General features: G+C 39.0%; 1 protein-coding gene across 3 annotated transcripts in view; it reads right to left on the bottom strand.

The window, feature by feature from the left end:
* The window catches only part of NR3C2 (nuclear receptor subfamily 3 group C member 2), a 205,211-nt gene that overhangs the window by 24,970 nt on the left and 164,191 nt on the right, over nucleotides 1-16,050 (bottom strand). For all 3 annotated transcript variants that reach the window (XM_027692691.1, XM_027692690.1, XM_027692689.1), the window contains 2 exons: nucleotides 10,069-10,407; nucleotides 9,521-9,665 (listed from right to left, as the gene is read on the bottom strand). In XM_027692691.1, the coding sequence (XP_027548492.1) occupies nucleotides 9,521-9,665; nucleotides 10,069-10,407 (484 nt within the window). The remainder of the gene's footprint in view (nucleotides 1-9,520; nucleotides 9,666-10,068; nucleotides 10,408-16,050) is intronic.

Genomic DNA, 16,050 nt, shown 5'->3' with positions numbered 1-16,050 from the left:
CAACTGATGATCAAGATGAAAAAGAAGCGTTTGAGAAAGATCAGAAAAGTTAAATGAAATCTTTTCATGAGTGTTTTCCATAGAGGAGTCCAGGAAGGCTCTGCACCAGAGCCTTTTCAGTAAGCAAAGTATGAGAACTAGTTTCAGATTAAAGTGTAAGTAAAAGAGGGTTTAGAAAGACCAAAAAAAAAAAAAAAGTAAAATGAATAGTAATAAATCACCAAGACCAGATGGCATCCATCCACGAGCTGTAAAGCAACTTAAATACGGAATTGCTGAACTACTAACCGTGCTGTGCAGCTTATTGCTTAAATTGCCCTTATAAAAGTCATGGAAGGCGACAAACGTGACTGATTTCTTAAAATGGGTCTGAGAGTGGGAAGGGAGCACTCCAGAGACCAGAGGCTAGTAAGTCTCATTTCTATATCTAGCAAAACGATTGAAAGAGAAGCATGAATAGATAAATAAATATGCTGTAAGGGAAGAAAGTCAGCAGAACTTCGGCAGAGAGAGGTCACGTCTCACGAATCTGTAAGAGCACTCTAACGATAGCACAAGGATGTTCTAGTGGATACAGGCAACGTCTGTACGATGGAAATGCTTTGCACATGCCAGGTCTAGCTGCATCCCACAGCCATATGGGGTGAGACCTAAGCAAACACCAACCCTCTCCTCCTCCTCTCCTCTGCCCTGGTTTCCACACAAAGGAAACTGGGGCATGTATCTTGGGTATGGGCTCTAATACCATCTGTCAGTGTGCCAGCACGGGTAATTACTGGTCTAGGACCTGCACACTGTTTTGCATGAAGAGGTATGTGGGGATGCAATCCTGGCAAGGTTGGATTTTAAAGCTATTAAAAAGATCTCCCGAAAGCTCTTAAAGAGAGCTTAGGGATAAGGAGGAGGTCTCTTCAGGGATTATTAGCAGCTTAAAAATAGAAGACCAAGGGTAATAACAAATGGACATCTCCCACAAGTAATGGAGGTTACCAGGGAAGTCTCACAGAGCTCCACGCTGGGGCAAGGACTGAGAACTGTGCTCATACATCACCTGAAAAAAAATCAGACCTATGGAAGGGATAGGGCTTGCTGATGACTCCTGACGATGAAATCCAGAGCTGCCTGCGAAAGACTGAAAAATCCTGCAAGTCTGTGTGGCTGGCTGACAAAATGGAAGGTGAAAACCACTACATGGACAATGCAGACAGTATAATCACCTCCCATCATACATACAAAACAACAAGATTAACAAACATCACACAATAAAGAGACCTAGGCATAACCTAGGACAGGTTTTTGGGGGCTTCTGCCTTTTGAAAATGTTTGCTCAGTGTTTGTCAAAAAAAAAGTGAAGATGATAGAGAAGAGTCAAAAGCAAGACAGAATTTGTAATTTTGCTACTGCGTCCACTGCGCTCTGAAATCAGCATGTCAGTCTGGTCTCCTCCCAAAATTCATACTTTGGGCTGGCAAAAGCACAGAGGGAAGAGCTGAGAAGGGCCAGGGATTGCAGACAACTGATATACAAGGGAGGATTAAACTGACTACCTGATTCTTCAGCTCATGGAAGAAACAAAAGGACTTGACGGAGATCTAAGCGACGAATGCCACACATGGGATGAGAAGGATTATATCCACTATTACTACAAACACAGGAATGAAGTGGCACTCCATGAAATTATCAGCCACCTGCTTTAGAAACATCTCCAACAACCAAATATGCATGATTAAACTGCAGAAGCGACTGTCACGGAACATTTTAGATGTCAAGATTATAAATGCATTCGAAAAGTTATTAGGCAAATTCACAGAAGAAAGGTACAAAAGGGTTATTAAGCACAACTGTCCAAATGCAATCTCACATTCAGAAAGTACCTAAATCACTGACTGCTGTAACAGGCAAATGAAGAAGTATTATTTTACCCTTGTCCTGATCTTAAGCTTTCTTTGCAACTGGCCAGTTTAAAGGATGAGAAACTGTGCTAGATGGACCTTTCTTCTAGCAGTTTCCACACTCTTATAGATCTCCTTAAAAATACTTTATCTCCTGTTTTCCCTTACAGTTTCACAGTTTGAACCAAAACACTCTAGAAATTTAGGAAATGTTTAGAGATAGAGGCATTAAAAGGCAGAGCCTTTAGAAATTTATGCAAAGATACCAAATCTATTGCTTTGCCCAACCAATGACCCGCTTACAAAGAAAAAGCAAAATAAAGACTTGGAAAATCTAGCTGAAGCATATTACATCCACTATGTACAGGTATGACAGCAGTTTTTCAAAATTTCCTTCTGTGTCTGCACTATCGTGGGGTGGTCATGTAACAAAACCCTTTCGTGTACATCTCTGGATGGGAACTGAGCTGCACTTAATGAAAAAGTAAATAATAGTAACAACATATACAAAAAAATACTGATAAAGATACTTCTCACTGCACTGACAGTTTGTATGAATGCAGTACTCCTCATCAAAACAATATATGCATACAAAAATCATGCAGGGAGGATCATCAAGGAGTGCTTGATGACCTTTTAACGAGATCAGGGATCACACACACAATTTATTAGCAAAGAGCGAACATTGACAACTCCCATCAACCATTGTTCCAGCAGCACTAATTAAAAATGAGGGATTTGGAGACTGCCAGATGAAAGAGATTACAAATATGTACCTAAATTTAGAAACTACAGGATTAACAGATTGCAAAAGAAGCCAAAAGGGTTAACAGTCACCATCCTGCAGAACATAAAAGCAAAAAAGTAATCATTTAAGCAATAAAAAAAGTTACTTATTGGTTTTATCACTATTCACAGATGATCTAAGTAATCATCCCCCCTCAAACCCTCAAGGTATATAAGGTTAAAAAAAAAGCTGTTCTTAAATATTCAGCTTATTTTATTACGTCTATCTTCCTGCTGTTACCATAGAAATCAGAATACCAGGAAGACTTACAGGCTTCAGCACTGAAAAGGGCACAGAGAGGCTGCTGCATCCTTGCACTGCCTTATGCAATACCAAATCCTAATGGTCCCAGCTTCCACAAGCATATATTATAAGAGGATATTAGAAATGTAATGAAAAGACGATGAACATTTTATTTACTAATAAAATATACGTAGTTATTAAATGTATATTTAAAAGAAAATCTTAGCTATTCAGCTGAGCTACATCTTAATTCTCACTTTAATTTTATGACTTTCCTCAATGTTACAAAATCCTCTGCTCATCCACATCCCATGACAACACTAGCATAGAAACTTCACAGAAATCCCAATGTACAGAAGCTATTTTCCCTGCCTCTCTCTACCTCATTTGCTCTACAACAACTTTCTTATTTGAAAAATGTATGCTCTGTTTTTCTACTCTATTGCTAATATCAACCTCTGTCTCCTTTTAAATGTTAAAACCTCACACTTGGGACAATTATCAAAAGCATAGCATGAGACATGCTTGAAATACTACAGTTTGATTTTACTGGAAGTTAAATCTTGCACTTTAAAGGGTGTATTTATATTAATTTGTAGTAAACTCAGTTTGTTAAACTACACTACATACATTATTTAAAAATATTTGGAGTAGATGATTGAATTTTGTAATGAAAAAATCCATCAATACTGCACTACAAACTATAATAGCCAGTAGTGTCACAATTGCCTGAAATGGAAATAATGAAAGGACAGTCACTTCTGCATTCAAAATCCATGGCCTGAAGCCTCACCTTATCAGTCAAAACCACCAACCAATATATCAATTGGTATATTCTGCTCTTAATGTTCTGTACATAATATTCAGTAAACTGCAGCCCCTACTGAAACCTTTTTACTGTAAGGACTGAGCTACATATGACTTAATACAACAATTTCAGAGATTGAAAAGAGACATCACTGATCCAAATGCTTGTGAAAACTGGCCCCAGTTTTTAGACTGAGCTTTTCAAGTTCACTTCAATACTTTCAGGTACCTCATGCAATACCTAGTGCTGTTCTTATCATGCAAATCCTCAAGTCCTTGACTAGGGTAAAAAAAACAATGACAGAATAAAGTACAATGGTCAGGAAATTCAGAACCTGCATACTTATGCACCTATGATTTATTCTTTATGCTGCAGATGACAAATCAAGAAAAATCAAAGGAGAAAGAAAACACACAGCACATTAGTCATTCAGTGCATTTGCAAAATACTGTTGAAATATTGATGCTGTACTTTAATGTACTAAAGAGTCTCAACATGGTGTGTCTCAGCATTACTGAATTCTGCCAGTATCCCACATCATTGCTGTTCTACAGCTAGATAAGGCTGGAATGGTAAATAAGGTAATTTGGGTAAATTTTCTAAAAATAGTAAATGATCTTGGAATCTTGAGTCTCTTCAGATGTCCCCAAGGATTTAGAAATCCACAAAGAGATCATGTAAAACCTAAAATCAAAAGATATATCAAGACCTGTGGGGGAACTCTGGGGTCAGGCTGTCCCTTTGGGGTTTTTAAGCCAGCAGAAACCAATACATGTCAGAGAGGAGCAGGGCTTGAGTTTTAATAGTCGTCAGCAATACCACAGCTGGGTTTTTGCCCAATGGAGAAATAAAAAGTCACCATACCTCTTCCTCAGGGGAAGGAATGGATAAGCAGTGCAGCTTGCCATGAGGGATGCAGTTTCTGGCTTCCATCTGGGAGGAGGAGACGTGCTGGGAGCAAAAGCCATGGCTCCAAAGGCAGCCCATGTCCCACTGCTCCCACTGGTTTCCCACGTTGTGGGAACGAGGATCCCTGCCATTCCATGTCTTGGCTCCTGTCAGGTTTCTGTTGGCAGTGCTGCACTCATAAATGCTTTTTATTCCTTCCTGAGCCTCTGAAAGGTTGCCAGCCAATGCCCTGACTTAATGTATGGGTGGAAGCAGATACCTGGGATGTTGCCACCACTAGCCGGCGGGACAGCAGCGCCTGAGCCCGTTACAACGTGAGCAAGAAGAAGCATCCCTTGCCTTTCTCTGGAATTTAGGCATCTGACCTTTGCACTGCAAAGACAAACTCCTACTATTGAAAGATTGGATTTCTTCTAGACATGAACTGTCACACCACCTCTTCTCAAAAATGTTGAGGACTTTTCCTTCAAAAGGCCACTAACTTAGCTATTAGTTCACTGATTAATTCATCCAGTAAGGGAAAGACCAATGGAATTTGCAACTAACTTCCCTGCCTTCAAGGACTATATCTTAAAAATCATGTTTTAGGCTGTTCCCTTTAGCAAATGGTGTATTGTGCATAGTTTCAGTCAGAATCCCTGAAAACAAGGTAGTGTTACAAACCATTTTGTTTTGCTACATCCCTTGCTTTGTTCTTGCACCCATTCCAGGCAGCGCCACTCAGTTTCCTGCTTTCAATTGTGGGTAATTCTACCCATTTAATGCTCTGGACTTAAATTGTCCATGCATATGCCTGCCTCAGGTTGAATTAGATTAGAAAATTTCAGCTAAAGTCTTTGGTTAAGTCTTAAAGAGAAATTTTCTCCCTCCCACGAGTTAAATAAACAACAGACTTTTTTTTCTGTAGGATTTCTGTTACTTTTTGCAGTAGGAACCTGAAAAGTCTCAGAGCTCGGGGCTTGAATTAGGGACAGCCTTTTGCCACGTCTTAAGAAAATCTTCCCCATTAATATCCCTCTGTTCTCCCAAATCCCGAGATCCATTCAAGGTAAGGCTTTCTCAACGGCAACAAATGAAGAAAAACTCCAATAGTCTCTCACTACATAATCCTGTATCATCCCTACATTTCATCCAACCTGATCAAAGGAGTCACACGAGAAAAATATTATGGGATAGCATAACTTAAGGGTTTGGTTATGGATACAGTCTTCAATGCATATGCCCAAAAGGCTTAAACTATGACTTCATGGACCACCTTAATTTCGGAATTTTGCAACTTCTTGAATTTGAGTTTGCACAGCTTTAGGAACATAACTGCAACACCTTTTGAGTGTTATTACATATGCAACAGTCATTCTTTAAGAGTGTTTACCTGCAACAGGAATTATGTGGTGTCATGTATATGACAGTCTTTTTAACGATTTACTATGGATTAAACCCAAAGCTTGTGCCTACAGAATATTAGTTTTGAGTGCAACTACTACGCTACAAAAGAAATGGATTAAAAAACCACACATGCCATAACTTACACAAACACAACATAAAATACACTGTTCTGTTTTATGCCTCTTTTCAAGCTGCTTTTAGGCATTTCTGCAACAGGCCAAGCAGCCATTTTCTTATCCCTCAGTTAAAATCTGCACGTTTACTTGAGCCCAATTAAATCAATGGAATATATGCCTGATCCAGAGACAAACAGTACACTTAATTAGACATGTAGCATGACTAAATGAAGGCGGACAAATATTTCCAGCCTTCCATAAGCCTAACAGGAAATCAAACCACATATGAGTAGGGAGGCATTTTGCACTGTATTTATACAATCAAAGTTACATTTAACAGCTATTAACAACAGGGATCCCCATTTGTTACTTGCCTTGTTTACAGGCCTTCAGAATAAGAAAGAAAACAAGATCATATATCATGGCCTTCCAGAAACATTACGACTTCCTTTTATTCACAGTAGTTAAGAGTAAACGGAAAATTCATTTAACATAAAACAAAGCCACATAATTCTGCTAATGCCAACCTCTACTTTCACTCTTTTTAACTTCATTGAAGAAAATGCTGAACCCTCTGGGGCACTGAGTGTATGCTACTGGCCAGGGACATTCCTGATTTTTTCTTGCATGGAGACGGGAAACAACCTCTGCAGACACAATATGAAGAAATACCAAGAAAATCTTGGCCAGGTGATAACAGAAAGATTACTCACTCAAGCCAGCAGAAGGAAAAGTCACTGTAAAGCATCTCCCTTTCATTCTGCATCAATTAATACAGTCCTAAAATGCTGAGGACAGTAAAACACTCAAGAAGTTGCACCCAGTGAACCTTAGGGAGGTCTGATAAAACCTTGTGGCACAGAAACAGAAGCCAACACTTAGAACTACACATGACATTTCCAAGTTCATGGTACTCAAAAAGTAAGGTAAGATTAGCCTTCAGCAACTCCAGGCAAACCCTCAAAGCACTTCACACACTGTATAATGCTTTTTGCTTTATCTGAATGTTTTCTACACTGAGCTGTATTGGCCAACTTGCATAATTCCAGTAATTCTCTTACTTTACCTCAAAACTAGGAAAAAGACTGCATCTCTGGAACTTAGAATCAGGACACAGTAGCTTGGGAGAGACCTCTGGAAGTTTCAAGTCCAAACCCCTGCTCACAGCAGGGCTAGTATCAAAGCTGGCACAGGCTTTGCCCAGTGAAGGCTTAGACATCTTCCAAGATAAAGCCTCCAAGGTCCTTCTGGGCACCTGCTCTGCTATTTCACCATCTCTTTATGAAATCTCTTCTCCTGCTGCCCAGGAGGCAGTTTGTTGTGCTACTTGCAATAAAAACTCATTTTTCCACTGAGCATCTCTATAAAGAGCCTGATTTCATCTTTTCTACAACAACTCATCCGGAAGCTGAAGATTGTAGTTAAATCCCCACTGCACCCAGCACAGTATTCTCCTGGCTGCATGAGCCCAGATCCTTCACTGTCCCACTCAGCCCCCAACCATCTTGGCCAACCTCCACGGGCTCTGTGCAGTTTCTCAACAACTTCCAAAACCAACTTTGCTGGAAAGCCCAAAACTTGGACTCTAAATGCAGTCCCAAAGACCATCCTGAGTGGCAACATGAGAAACTGAGATAAAATATCAGCTATGATTCCCATCAAGTATGAAACATGAGCAAAATGACAAAAACCCCTCCTATTCCAGCAATGTGGCCATTACTGTTTCAGAGTAAACACTGATCTCCTACTCTTTTATCTCCAAGGAAATTTCTTGCCCCGATTAGCTACCTCAAAAGCCCCTGTCCCCTTCTCACAGCTCCTGGTAATTTATTTTTTGTCTATTTAGAAGCAACTGCCTTCTGCTACTTTTGGGAGCTTTGCAATGAGTACATTACTCAATATATAGAAGGCCAGACCACTATCTTACATATATATATATATCTGATGTGGGATGTTTTAATTTTGCACTCCATGATGACACTGCATTCCCTTTTTCCAACTGGATCCCAACCTCAACTTCAATATAACTCTGCAGGCACCTACCTTCCAGGCTTGCAGAATAAAACTCACAATTGATCTCGAATTCTGGAAGTTGCTTCTAGCTGTAGCATCACAAATGCTAGCAATACACACACTCTTTGTTTGCAAGCAGGATTGATTTCCCTGTCCAATAAATTTTGACCCCCTGACTGATTTTCTTCAGATGAGGGAAAGCTGCTTTTGTGTTTGAACTTTTAGTCTGCATTTCCCCAGGAGAACTAAACTCTTCAAAGTTCACATTTTCACTTAGCTTTAGCTGCAGATACTATTTTTCTTCTGTGATAATTCTCTAATGTCCGAGTCATAATGGAGGTGCTTTCAACAAGGAAAATGGCTGACATTACATTTTCAACCACATGCAATGAATCACCAGTCCTCCCTCTTAAAAACAAACCAAACCAAAGAATCTGCCTTTGATATTGCTCACTGCTTGGGGACCAATCTCATACTCATTAATTATTTAGGAATTCCTAAATCAAAGACAGACTATTAAGACGGACAGCGACAAAGCATCTTCTCCAAGAAAAAGATTTCAGAATGCTTTAGGGGACTGAGTGGTAAGTTATTTTTTGATAATTTTTTTCCTGGTCTGTTTTTTTTTTTGTTCCTTCAAGTACACTCACATCCTATTGATTGTGTCTCATTTTTACCTCTAGAAAAAAACCTCAACCTTCTGGGATAAGCAAATGATGCGACCCTCATTTGACTGCCTGTGTATTCACTTAGATTTTGACTTTACTGTCTTGTAATAAACACTAGGAGAATGGAACAGAAATTAAATTATAGTCATCAAAAGCAAAGCACTAAACACACACAAACTTAAAATATGAAAGAACACATAGTCAGACAGAATGGCTGATCCTTCTTTTTGTCTGAATGCATCATAAAAGAAGTTATGTTTCATTACTGAAAAAAACATTTCGGCTTCTTTCATGGTTGCAAAGAAGGGTAATTAAGACTGTCAAGAAAACACATTGAACAGCTGTATATTGTTAACAAAAGCACCATTATATGACTGCTCTGAAAAACCCAGTAATTTAAACATTCACATTTCCTAGAAGTTAGACATTTTTCCAAGCTCCAGTAGATACCAAAAAATGTTCTTTCCTATAAATCTTGGTCATGTATCAGTCATATTTCAAGCCAGTAGGATGGTCCTAATTTGAAAACACATCCACATACATAAGGAGAAGTGGATGGCAGTATCAAAGCTTTGGCAACTGAAAAGTGAGTCACTGAAAAAACCCCAAAATTTAGCTACTTTTTAAGCCTGAAAACCAAATAAAGACGAAGGAAACCTTCCGGCCTGTACCAAAAAGGGCCATTAAGGAATACTTACTCATCGAAGATCAGGTCTGGAGCAAAATAGAGGAACTGGCTGTTTGTGTGTTTGTATGATCTCCAACTCAAGGCAAACGATGACAGACACATCCATGAATACTGAATTAAAGTAATTTGGTCCTCAAGAGGCAAGTTTCTAAATCCTAGAGATGAAAACAGAAAATACCCATAAACAACAAAGGTTGGTCAAACCATCACTGAATACATTGCTCATTACTCTTCTAGAGTCCATGAACAAGAGCAACACTCCCACAAAGGATAATTCTGAAAAAACAAATCTGTAATTTTTCATTCCAATGACAGAACTCGAAGAGACTATTATTCAATATGAAAGCTTTTTAAATATCAGTCACAGACATATGAAACAAACATTACATAAATCAAAAAACCCACAACAATCTTCTCTCAGATATTCATCCTGCACCTCCCATTGCGCGTTTTTTCAAACACAGTCCATAGACTGAAGACCCAATTTGTCAAGCAAATAGTTCTTTGACCTAAAAGAAACAGTCAAGTGACATTTCACCAAACGACTCATGGTCCTACCTGGAAGTATCTTTGCCCACTTCACCACCTGAATCATCTGCTTGCCGGCCAGGCGGTTTAAGGTGGAAAGCAGGTACTCCGCTGTGTCTGGCTTCGAGCTGTCATATCCCGCATACACGATCTCCGGTTCAATGCTTTCAAGGATCTTAACAGGAGAGGGAGTAAGTGCTGGTGAGATAGCAGACATGTGGGGGACAAGTGCAGTGTTTACAGAGGGCTCCGTCACAGGTGCAATGTACGTCGTCCCTTCCTCGGGGCTCTGGGGTGGTGGCTGCTGCCGCTGCTGTGGCTGCTCCTCGTGCATCCCTTTCAATTTCCCCAACTTTTTGGACTTCCGGGCTGTGAAAATGAGCAGCGCAAGAGCAAAGTCAGCACACAAGGCCAGCAAAACCCTTGGCTCTATAGAAAATGGAAGCAGAAGTATAATCTCAAAGTTTTTAAGTGAAACAGGTGCAGAACCTTAAGAAATACTTCACTGCCTGCAGCATTGGTACACTGGAAAGATGACCAAAGCACATCTATAAGCTCATTTTCATTGTTTTACTGGATGTTTTCATAGATGACAGAATGTCCAGTATCTGTCTCCATGCAGACATGCATAAAACATCCTAGTTATTGTGGTCAGTGCCAACTAAAAATTTCAGAACTGTATCTGTTTTGTAGCTTAAATTAATCACTTATCACCTACAAGACTGCAATTCATGTTCTCCATTGCATTTGGTCATCAAAAGAAATCTGCCAAAAATAAGCACATCCAGAGCATTCATAAGCTTTTGGCTCAACTGGAAATGTAGTCAACCCATTCTGAACAGCCCAAGCTAGTCAAGTCCATTTGCTTTTGCCTCTTTGATACTTCCATAAGAGCTCTGCCCCTTCTCTTGGGTAATTCTGAAATAATGCTAAAATTATTTACCCACTTAAAGAAAAAAGACTGGGCCTCGTGTAACATCTTTCTCACTGCTATCAACTTTTCTCAGATGATTTGCCTCCTCTTTTCTTTTAATTTCCTTTTTTTTCTTCAATGCTACCCTTCCTACTTTTCTTTACTAAATATTCTTAGAAGACAGCAACGCTACAGTGCTTCCACTTGTTGAAGAGAAGCCAGACATTCTCTGTGGGTTGCATTCCCAACTTTGCCATGTGAGTCAGAGATATGAAAGCCAGCAGAAAGCTCTGCTCCTGCCCCAGTAAAATGATCTTGTAGCATGAGGAAGGAACGGGAATTAAAAATCAAGACAATTCAATTAAAAAAACACATACAAAGGACCAAACCAAAAACCCACCACCATCCTTGTCACTATAGGGAAACATAAAAAAAAATAAAATCTTTAAAATCAGTAAATAATGAACTAAATTTAAATGTTTGCAGCTCTTTCAGAGTTAACTTCTCTCAAATATAGTTTTTCTCATCTATCTGTTCACACCTAAAACCCTTGTCTGGACTTTTATCTTCCTGTCTCCTGATTATTACAACATTCCTTTTACTGGCATCAGTAAATACAAGCCTATCTCACTCCTACTTGGAATACTATTGCAAATACCCTTCTTAGTCTATGTCCTTTCCCAAGTCTACCTCCTCAAGTTTTTCTCCCTGTCATCAATCCCCCTCCCCCATCTTTCCTTAAATATAGCACCTTTTTTGTAGTTTTTTTTCTGGCCAACCTCCATCTCATCCCTCCTCTCTTCTCCATTATCAAAACGTTCACTTCCACTCCAACTCAACATGCCATGCCACTGCCTCCTGGGAAGTTTTCAAAGCTTGCTCTATGTGCTTGTTCCTGCTCCTCCTATTATGGTGCAGAAAACTCCCCAGTAAGACCAACAGAACTACCTCACTGCTCTTCTACAAACCAGTGTTTTAAGAAAATCCTCCTCAACAGCAGAGCTGCTCTCAGACCACTGCTGGTGACAGCAGCCATTAATGTTTTACTGCTTCCTTGACACTGGGGCTGCCTGCCCAGAGCCAGAGGCTGGGAATGAGCGAGGCAGGATACAGACGCCCAGGGCCCAGGACAATGCACACCCAAGTGCAACAATAGCCTGTTGTTTTCAACACTTCCTTGCTGGACAGTACCTTGAACTCTGAGGAGCTGGTTCATCTCAAGATTCAACAGAAAAATTTATTTATTAGGGTAAACATGGGACATTGCTACAGAAAACCAGCAACGTTACTAATCATACAGAAGATCTTGAAGGTGCCCAGTCAAAGAGATGCTCCTTGACTATCGTCTTCAAAACCTGAATACAATTCATTAGTACTGCAGCACATACTGCACAGAGCAGTGAGTCCAAAATCTGAACATCAGTTTGGTATTGTTTCCATTACACCGTAAAGGATCTTCATGGCTGATCTCGGCACCAACAACCCTCAGGTGACCTACCAAAAACTTCAGAGATCTTTGTGTAACTTTCATCACCTTTCCTTCAGAGACCTGAAGGAAATTAATTTCATTAATTGATGTATGTGTGCTTTAAGCAGTTCCTTATTTTCTCCCTGCCTGCAGACATCCAGACCAAGTGAGGCAGGTTGAATTTTTTAATAAAAGGTTTGAATATGCAAATAAAGACGTGCTGGTCCTAATAAAATTTAGTTTCAAATTCTTTTGTTCAACTAGCCACATATACTTAAAAACTGCCTAATTATTGGAAGCATTAGCACAGGTTACATAGGAATAGCTGTCATTTGAGCTTATAAGGAAGAAGTGAAACAAGTATCTGTCAGGAAAGGTTTCACTGCACCTTATTCTGCCTCAAGAGACAGGACAGATGAGAAGATCCTTCTAAAAAGTCCCTTCAAATCCTATTTCTTACTTTTCTATTATGAAACTCTTAAAAAACTCATTCAAACAATGAAGCAGAACTGAAGGATTTTTTATTCTCTGATGCATCAAGTTACATGGATGTGGCATCCATTCTTCAAGATGTAATTTATGATACTAGCACCCAAAAAGCCATCTTACAAAGCAGCAGCTGATCAAACATTTTGTTAAACAAGCCTTTTCCTCACTCTGCAAAATAAAACAGAGAGAGTTACATGCAAAGCAGGCAACCCTAATAAATTTAATTCTGAAAAGTAAGTGAAAATACTGTTGTTCCCCATTTGGTGCAGTTGTACCTATATGATGACATCCTGGTGAAATCACTGTGAGCATTAAAGATAGTTTACACTTATCTTAAAAAGGCAAAGCAGAACTTACAGATTTTTCAACAAAATAAACCCAAAAAGCAAAGCAAGGATGGTCAATGTCTGATGATGAGTTAACAGAGCCATTGGCCATTGAAAACAGTTTAAAAATAAGCCTGAAGGAGTGGATAGAGATTGATGTTTGCTATTATTATTCATTAAGTTTATCAGGCACTATTTTTTTCTGTTATCAAAACAGGACTAAAAATAAAGAACTTTACATATCTTTCATGTTTGCAGAGGCACAAAAATGCATTCATGCCATAACTACACCATAACAAAAAATGTATTGGTTTACCAGCTCCATCAAGTATCTAGCAACACAGATAATTGATTACATACTTTAGGCATAATTTTTAATGTTCTATTCTTCAAGAGTTTTTCATTAAAAGAAAAAAGAAAAACCATTCTTCGACATATAAAACTGGCACTAAAATGTGTTTTAGTTTCATTTTCTTCCATTATAATGCCTTTAAAATGAAGCTGAGAAAAACATTACTGCTTGACAGTCATGTTTACAGTGAAGAAAACTGTATTTTTCATTTGGCTTTATGCCAGTGCTGTAGCTCAACTGGTTTGGTAACTCCCACAGAAACCAACAACTAAAGATTAAATACAAACTCTGAGCAGTACATACTCCAAGTCGGTCTTTAGAAGCTGTTTTTCACATTTCCTCTCTAACTGCAATACCAACTACAAAACCGACTAAGCCACCTCTGAATCAGGGGCAAAACTGAGTGCAAAAGCCATGTTCATCAGGACTGCTCTCTGGAAATGCTCTGACTCTGCACACAGATCAGAGGATGGGGCAGGCATGGGACATTTCATCTGACAAAGCTGAAGTCTGAAGCCTGTTTGGGGTTAGGACAAGAGTTTCATCCAAATGGTTGCACAGCAGTGACTGTGTATTATCTATAACTGCAGGACTCCTTGCCCCTCCTGTTCAGTGTTACTGCAGCCAGGATATCATATTATAATCCTTATATTTTTAAAACACCTGAGATAGAGTAGTAATTGAAGGAAAAAACCAATAGTGAAAGACACTGCCTATATACCCGAGGTTAACACTTCAAATATCTGACATGACTTTGGTTGAATAAGTATTTTAGAAGGTCTTGTACATTCCAATAAAAATAATAAAAAAAAAAGTAAAATAAGGTGAATCATTTGAAAAGTCATGATGTTGGATTTTAAAAAGGCACTTCCAAAAGACCTCCTCTGTAGCTCTAACAATAAATTACAGTATAATAGAGGAAGAAATAAGCCACAAGTGATTTGGACAATTGGTTCCTTAGTATTGATCCTTCACATGTAAGACTCCTGTTTCAAAGCTGGCACAAGGAGGCCTGTGATCTCAGGATTGGGAGTTTTTGTGCCATCTGTAAAACACTAAATAGGCTTCTGGTCTTCAGGGAATGCTACTCTAAGTCAAATAACTCAATATTTACCTGGAAGTGACCCTACTGTAAACTGGTTTTGGAATACAAATTAACATGAATATCAGCTAAAAATCCATGGCATTCCTGATTTTTAAATATTAAGTTTGAGGTGTTAAAGATAGGTAAACTACTATACTCTCTTTTTAAAAATATCATAGTAAACTTATACATGCTATACAAGTTGGGTCTAGAGGAAGCTAATCTATACTCCCTTTGTGCCCAGAGAATATACACAAATGAAGTTATGGAATCTAGGCACCTGATAACTATTTTTCATAAGCTCAAAATTAATAGTTTTCATCCATATTATTGTTAAAAATACAGAATCCAGAAATGCTAGAGAACAAAATGCTATCAAATAGTAGATAAGCCCCTGTAAATATTATGATTTAATTCAGCAGTTTTAAAAGAGTAGTATCTAATTTGTAGAATTGTCAGTGTTCAAATTTAGCAAATAAACGATGTAAAATGCTCTGCAAATTCATGCTGGTTTCCAGTTCTCTAAAGTGAAATCTGAAGTTTAGAAAATTAGTCATATTTCTATGCAGAGGGAATTATAGGACTTGCAATGATAATGCCCTTGAATCGGATTTTTTTTTAAGATGATATTCAGAGCTTGCCTTGATGTCTATCAAAAAGATATTTATTATTTGTATAGCTAAAGACATAATATTGATTACTAAGATCTTGTTTTATCACATGTGTAAAGCTCTGCCAGAGCCAGGACCAAACTGATCCTGACCCAACAGATCTTTATTATACTCATGTTGCAGGACATACTTGGATCCGCAAGTGATATCAAAAGCACATTAAAAGAACATATGCTACCTCTAGTGTAAAGCAGAGAACATCAGCAGAAGGAAAGGGGAAACCAAAATGGACACAGCACAGGACACAGAAAGCAATGGAGGTTTTAAAAAAAAAAGAAAAGGAGGAGAAAGTGGCAACTGGAGTAAATACAAAAAATGTAAAAGACATAAGATAAAAAAAAAATCACTACGTGGACTTCAAACAAGGTATAATGTGGGATTATTTCAAAGTATGCACTACACTACTAGTGGTCTAGGCAGCCTGAGGGGAGACAATATGCTGCAAAACAAACCCAACTCTGACCACCTTTAACTGTGCTGGCTCTGTATGCCATGCCAGAATACACCTGCATTTCAAATACTTGAGCTTCTCCATTCAGGTCCCAACTTCAGTGCCCAAGCACTGCAGCTGAGGTACAACCACCATCACCTTTCCAACCTCAAGAGCTGTCAGCTTTCTCCCTTCCACCCCATGCCAAATGCTGGAGAGCTTTCCTGCACACCCTTCCACTGCCACCTGCCTCTGCTCTCCAAAAGCAACCTACAGCAC

This window comes from Neopelma chrysocephalum, unplaced genomic scaffold (genome assembly GCF_003984885.1).
Source record: "Neopelma chrysocephalum unplaced genomic scaffold, ASM398488v2 Primary Assembly neopelma1_88, whole genome shotgun sequence".
NCBI lineage: Eukaryota > Metazoa > Chordata > Aves > Passeriformes > Pipridae > Neopelma > Neopelma chrysocephalum.
The sequence above is the reverse complement of the archived record's forward strand: the minus strand, read 5'-3'. Positions and strand labels throughout refer to the sequence as shown.